At 40.3% G+C, this 7,377-nt stretch overlaps 1 protein-coding gene across 1 annotated transcript; it reads left to right on the plus strand.

Annotated features, from left to right (window-relative positions):
• Nucleotides 1-812: 812 nt before the first annotated feature.
• LOC131331246 (cysteine proteinase mucunain-like) lies at nt 813-6,729 on the plus strand. The gene is made up of 5 exons (XM_058365129.1): nt 813-1,447; nt 3,519-3,754; nt 3,853-3,993; nt 5,263-5,712; nt 6,290-6,729. Exons 1-5 carry the CDS (start codon nt 973-975, stop codon nt 6,386-6,388), a joined length of 1,401 nt encoding a protein of 466 aa, XP_058221112.1. The 5' UTR covers nt 813-972; the 3' UTR covers nt 6,389-6,729.
• Nucleotides 6,730-7,377: the final 648 nt, after the last annotated feature.

Genomic DNA, 7,377 nt, shown 5'->3' on the forward strand with positions numbered 1-7,377 from the left:
GGAACACCGTGTCCGCCACTGCCAAATACGACCCAAAACCCGGCAATGATTCCCACATGGCCACATGACTCCTATTTCTGAAAGCCCAAAAGATGTGGAATTCGGACCCCCTTCCCCTGGTTGGTTGGTCAAATGAACTACTCCTAGTAATTTCTCTCTCCGGACTTCACTTTCTCTCTCTTCGGAGTTCCGTTCTTTTCTTGGCTGTTTCCTCCTCCAGCCAATCACATCTAATCCGCATTTTTCTCGTTTGGACTTCTACTATTTCCAAAGCCATTAATGAAAGACTTTTCAAAGCCAAAACGGGACCCCTTTGAGATTTTTACTCTGTAGCTCCATCCCTCCCATAAAAAAAACCCGGTCGTACTTAATTAAATACTAGTCGTAAATAACTTTTTTAAAAAATTAAACTTTGAAAAAACTAATTAAGATTTAAAATTACCATAAAAAAAATCACGCACATAAGTATTCTGAATTCTAATTTATATGCAGATTTATTTTTACCATTTGTAATCCTTTCGTTTCTATTGTGAACTCGCAATAATGCACTTTGATGTACGAAAAATTAAACAAGTTTATGAAGTAGTAAGAATAATGTTACTATATAATTTCACCAAAGTACAAATATGAAAAAGAACGTAGACATAAGTATACTAATGCATCGGAAATAAATTCGAACACAAATGTATCGGGAATCTTTCATTGAATGCAAATTATTCGCTTCGCTTACGATGTAGACTCAAAAACATCGATCGGTCCGGACACCTCTGCACCTATTAAAAATATCTTCTCTCTTCTAAAATTCAAATGAACAAATACAATACTCCTAGATATATATCGTATATAAACGCCATGAACCGACCCATGCCGCTTTAAAAACCCACCCTACTCCCCACCTCCTCCATACCCCACCACCACATTCTTCCTCAAGAAACAAAGGGGAGAGAGAAAAGTAGAGAGAGAAACACAAACATGGGTTCTCCATTCAGATCCCTCATCACCACCGCCATCCTCTTCCTCTTCTCCGTCCTCCTCGTCCTATCATCGGCGCTGGATATGTCGATCATCGGCTCCGGCGAACACCACCGGAGATCAGACGACGAGGTCGCGTCCATGTTCGAGTCGTGGCTGGTCAGCCACGGCAAGAACTACAACGCCCTGGGAGAGAAGGAGAAGAGGTTCCAGATATTTAAGCACAACCTGAGGTTCATCGACGAGCACAACGCGGAGAACCGGTCGTACAAGCTGGGCCTGAACCGGTTCGCTGACCTGACCAACGAGGAGTACCGGTCCAAGTACTTGGGCGCCAAGGCCGGGTCTGGACGGAGGTTGACGGCGACGAAGACGAGTGACAGGTATGTCGTTAAAGACGGCGAGAGTCTTCCGGATGCCGTCGATTGGAGAGAGAAAGGGGCCGTCGTTGACGTTAAAGACCAGGGCAGCTGTGGTATGTTTTGATTTTCCTTTTTTTTTTCCCACGTTATTATTTTTAATTTGCTTTTGATTTATCAATATTGCCATTAGTACATCTTATTATTTGCAGTGGACTAAAATTATTAAAGTTAAGTTTTTTACGTGCATAAAGTATTAAATTTTTTCATCGATTTAAAGAATTTATTGGGATCTTAATTTGGTGCGAAGTAATTCAATAGGTAAAGCAATCCTTCATTTTTTTTATTAAAAAGTTGTATAATTTATTTGTTATTTTCTTTGAATTAATTTCCTTAGATTTTTTTGTGGGATCAAATTTATAGTTCGTCAATTTCTCATAGGATTTCCAACGACGAGAAATGATAGAGGAATTGTTTGGCTTGTAGGAGAAAGGTGTTTGCTTGATTTGACTGCAATGCCCTCAGATGAATGGTAGATTCAAGGATATTATAGTAATACTCAAGTTTCTCCAATTAGTCAAACTTATCTGGTTCTGAATGATAGTCAATTTATCATTTTAGGAAACACAATTAATTCATCTACATTTTTTGGGTCCCAAACTGATAAAAGGATTCTTTAATATATTGGAAATCGGTATCTGTGGTGAATTTTTATTTATTTTTTGTTAATCGATGGGAGAGATGATCATTTACATCATGTATGAATTTCAAAGTACGAACCTGGGACACATAATTGTGAGAGTCTACGGGAAAATCAAGTCCGACAACTCAACTAATACAAGAAATAAGCCTATCACATGGAAGAAACAAAGAAAGAAAGGAATAGCCACTCTAAGGGAAGAACACCCACACGCAGTTGGGAGAATAAAACAGTGCATTCTACCTCTTTAAATGGCTCATCTCACCTGTAAAGGATTCCTTTGTTAATGTACTGGAAATATTTATGGGTGGTGGAATTTAATATTTACTCCATAAATTTACTACGGTTTTAATTTTTAAATGGTTCATCCCCCCTGTACATGGTTATAGGCTGAATTTTCATTTTCAGCTATTACGTAAATTGCCAGCTAGTTATTTTCGGTTCATTGGATGTCGATAGATTCTTATTGGCGTTTGCTTTAGACTAGTCACAAATCCTCTCTACCTTATCAAAAATAAATTCTAAAATCACACACAACTTCACACCGACATTTGTTGTGCATTTGTGTGTGTCACTAGTACTGTTGGTACGCAATTTTGTGCTTCGTTGCATTCTCGGCTAGTGGATTGGGTGCGAATGTTGAGAGATGTATAGATTTTTACGTAGTTCAATGGTTATACTTGTACTAAAACCCGTGTACATTTGAAATTGGGTACAAAGAATTCTAACTCCACAATAAATGCAATAAAATTCTAACTCCACAATAAATGCAATAAAAAGAAGAGAATTTTTTGGAGAGATAAGATCCTCCCGGACTTGTTAGGGTAGTGGGTTCTTTTCAAACCCATGTTGATCATCGAAATTTGTTCATTTTTTTAGAATTCTCGAGAGCATCAGCTATGTTAAAAATTATTTCCATCTCATATTCTGATCTAGCATTTCAATTTTTGTTTATATGTTTCGAAATCATATTATAATATTTCGAAACTATAACAATCGATTTTTGCTCAATATGAGTTTTGGCGTGACTGATTGACTCGCACTCATTTCTTCGTAGTGAGCGATTTTGATCATCAAAGTCTTTGAAAAAAGTCCACAACATTAACATATTGGGTCTAAATAGGAATGGGAGGGAGAGGATGCCATTCCTATACTTTGGGTTAGTTGGCCTTGCATACGTCATGCATGAAGTCATTCTTCTTGACCTGGCTGTTTCCACCCATGTGTCCCACTCCCACTTGTATTTGTGTTTTCTTTGCCTTCTGATTGCCTTTCAATTATCTGATTGGGGTCCCACCTAATTTTCCATGACGTGCTCGATGTATAATCTCATAAACGAAAGCAAAAATGAATTTGTACAGAAAGAGACGTGAACGCAAACTAGTTGACTCTTGGGGGGTAAATAATTCTCATTGACTTTATGATGCCTGTGTTGTGGTTTGCAAAAATGTGTGGTATACTTAATCATCGTGGATTTGGAAATGAAGGGAGCTGCTGGGCCTTTTCGACGATTGCCGCTGTCGAAGGGGTCAACCAAATAGTGACCGGCGATCTGATCTCGCTATCGGAACAAGAGCTGGTGGAGTGCGACAACATGTACAACGAAGGATGCGATGGCGGTCTCATGGACTACGCCTTTGAATTCATCATCAACAATGGCGGCATCGACTCTGAGGCCGACTACCCTTATAATGCTAGGGATGGTAAATGCGACCTATCCAGGGTTAGTAGTGATTTAAGTATTTTAAAAGAAGGATAAAACTAATGATACCCATATTGAGAATTTAGCTGCTAATTGTTTGTTACTTTTTGATGATGCAGAAAAATGCCAAGGTTGTTACGATTGACAGCTACGAAGATGTCCCTGCAAATGACGAAAAGGCGTTGCAGAAGGCAGTGGCAAGTCAGCCCGTGAGTGTTGCCATTGAAGCCGGTGGCATGACCTTCCAATTCTACGAGTCGGTGAGATTCTAACTCCATCTTTGTATGCAAGTTTGGTTTGTGATGGTAATTGTGATAAGTAGGGCTGCAAACGAGCCGAGGCGAGCCGAGCCGAGTTTTAGAGTGTTCGAGCTCGGCTCGCCAAAAATTTAGTTGGAGCTCGAGCTCGTGACGAGCTGCAGGACTCGAGCTCGAGCTCGGCTCGAGAAGTATTTACAGAGCTCGAGCTCGGCTCGCTCGGCTCGTTTATGAAACAAATATATATAAATATATATATATATATATATAAATAAATATAAATATGTAATATATATATATATATATATATATATATAAATATATATAATATAGTTGAGCTCGCGAGCCAATTCGAGCCGAGTTTCGACTAGCTCGAGCTCGGCTCATTTACGAAACGAGCCCAGGACTCGAGCTCGTTCGTTTGTGTCTCGAACCGAGCCGAGCCGAGCCGAGCCGAGCCGTTATAGAGCCGAGCTTCGAGCCGCTCGCGAGCGGCTCGGATCGTTTGCAGCCCTAGCGATAAGTCCTTCATTATTAGCTATACATGGCTTGAAGTTGATCCATAAAACAGATTTTTCACCAAACAAAACTTGTCAAGATGATGCGAGTGCAAAAAATGAAAATTCTGAGGCATGATGATAAACGTTCTTATTAGAAATCGGAAGGACCACAAAATTACCATTTCGGAATGTAAGAAAAACTGCCCAAACTGGACCAAATATATCAACTTTGTTGGTATATTTGGTAAAATTATGCCGTGTTTTGAAAGGTATTGGTTGCCGATTAGGAGGCTTTAAGGAAGTTATCTACCGAACAAAACTGAACCAACTGAACCTTTTAAATTATCTCTATTTGTATTTGGGGATGCTGTAGTGCACCCCTGCACTACACCAGTGTGCGATTTTTTATTTTGTTATAATCGATTGACAATCGGTACAATCCACATTCACAAAACCAATAAAATTGAAATGGGGATTGTCTTAAAAAAAACAATCAACATGAACCCCTTACATATCCCTAAATTAGCATTCGTTATGACAAGTATTCAATATTTCCGCACTATCCTTCCTTTTAATTAGGCATCTTTGCAGTAGGTCAACAAAGTTATTGGAAAATAGGTGAAAGGCTTGAGTAATCTAAATGACAAGTATTCAATATTTTCACACTAACTATCCCTTCAATTGGCCATCTTTGCTGTAGGTCAACAAAGTTATTGGAAAATAGGTGAAAGGCTTGAATAATCTAAGCGTTTCTTATTCTCTACATATTCAGGGTGTATATACAGGAAAGTGCGGGACAGCACTAGACCACGGTGTCACAGCCGTCGGATACGGTACAGATGATGGTGCAGACTACTGGATCGTCAAGAACTCATGGGGATCGAGCTGGGGAGAGAGTGGCTACATCAGGATGGAGCGTGGTACTGCTGGTCTCACTGGAAAATGTGGAATTGCAATGGAGGCTTCTTACCCAATCAAGACCGGCGTAAATCCCCCCAACCCAGGCCCATCTCCTCCTTCCCCAATTAAGCCCCCTACTGTTTGCGACGACAACTACACTTGTCCCGAAAGCACCACCTGCTGCTGTGTCTACGAATTCGGCAAGGCCTGCTTTGCTTGGGGTTGCTGCCCGCTTGAAGGGGCCACCTGCTGTGAAGACCATTCTAGTTGCTGCCCCCATGAGTACCCCGTGTGTAACGTTTACTCCGGCACCTGCAGAATGGTAAGAACTAAGGATTACTCTCTTTTTTTGTGTGTGTTTCGAAGAGATTTTTCGTGTGTGTTATGGATTCTAAAACTTCAAAAAGTTGCGTTTGGGGTTGTCATGGAGATAGGAGAAATGATTCAAGGAGTGAATAAACAACTTTTCATTAAATTACACGGCACCACCCACCCCTTCCGCCACCTCCTTCACACTTTCTGGTGGCATTTTCACCCAGAATCTGTTGATTTGGGCAATTTGTGTGAGACTTCAAGAATTGTTTTGCGTTTGGACTATGGGCACCACCACTCACCTGCCAAACACATTCAAGTTTTTCACACTTTTAAACTATGACGAATGGTATTTTGGTCAAATTCACATTCAAAATCTATTTCTCAAATTATATTTCCACTCATTATTATGGTGCACGCCCGGATTTTTTCAAACCTTCCACGAGCATTTTAGCTTCTCATTGTAATCCAAATCTGGAATCTATGAACAAAATCTAATCAACTTAATAATTGCATAACTGTTGATTTATGATGCTCCCAAATGAGGGGTGCTTACCTTTTTTTTCTCCTTCCCCTCAATGTATCAGAGCAAGGACAATCCGCTGGGAGTGAAGGCAATGCAGCGCACTCCGGCTAAGCCTCAGTGGGCTTATACGAATGATGCCGGGAAGAAGAGCAGTGCTTAAGAAAGCTCTGTAGCTTTTGAGCATCGAGGAGGAAACAAGTCGGAGGGTGAAAGGATCATTGCATGCTTTATTGTCTTCTCGGTACTTATTATTTAGCATGCCTTATTTCCACCCAAGTGATGGTCAATGGCTGATTATTCAGATGGTGGCTATGTAGATAGTGCTGCTTTAAGTTTCTGGTACACATGAATAACAGACAGATTATCTTCAAGTTTCCTGTTTCTTATGACTATTGTATATGCTGCTTCGAATTCCGGTTATTTAACGATGGATGCAGCGAATTGGTATATCCTATTCATGTTGATTGTTGCAATGGAAACATCGTTTGTGTTTTTATCCAATATTAATGGTGGTTTCTAATGATTGAATTGTTGTTGCACAAAGGCGGCATTCTTGCACCATCGGTGCGATAATTCCATGTTATTTCTGGGCATCTTTTCTCCCACTTGAGCTGATCAATTGGGTTAAATAACGATCTTCGCCATATGGTACAAAAGTTGTACCTAAAGTTGGGGTGTAAACGAGCCGAATCGAGCTTTGTGTAGGGGGATGAAAACAATTGGTACTTCGGATCAACTGGATTGCAACGGCTTATTCGTGCCTCTTCACCGGAACTCTAACTCGTCGTCTGAACTTTAATCTGCAAAATAGACAGGGGGTGAGTGCACCTTTGCCTCTCTTGGCAAAGGCCCTCCGATACCTTTGTTAGTATCACGTACTAGAAGTCGAACCCTAATTCTCAGTAGGAATGCAATAAGAATACAGTATATTGCGTACCTTTTACCTTTAGGTTTAACTCTTATTTATAGATTTGCGTATGCTTGCTGGCCAAGCATCCGTGTTGCCCTAGGATTCCTAACTCGTACAGGAATCTCAGGATATCAAGGATTCTTGTTTCCTTTATTAGTTCATTACCTTAATCCTTGTAGGACTCTTTTCCATAACAAGCCGAACATCCCATACTCGTTGGGTATCTTTATCAAATCCTA

Source organism: Rhododendron vialii, chromosome 6a (genome assembly GCF_030253575.1).
Source record: "Rhododendron vialii isolate Sample 1 chromosome 6a, ASM3025357v1".
NCBI classification, from domain to species: Eukaryota; Viridiplantae; Streptophyta; class Magnoliopsida; order Ericales; family Ericaceae; genus Rhododendron; species Rhododendron vialii.

Bases quoted from the DNA above. Each gene is read 5' to 3' on its own strand.
- LOC131331246 (XM_058365129.1), top strand. From the start codon at position 973: ATGGGTTCTCCATTCAGATCCCTCATCACCACCGCCATCCTCTTCCTC. The intron at 3,755-3,852 runs GTTAGTAGTGAT...TTGATGATGCAG, and splicing joins GTAAATGCGACCTATCCAGG to AAAAATGCCAAGGTTGTTAC. The intron at 3,994-5,262 runs GTGAGATTCTAA...CTACATATTCAG, and splicing joins CCTTCCAATTCTACGAGTCG to GGTGTATATACAGGAAAGTG.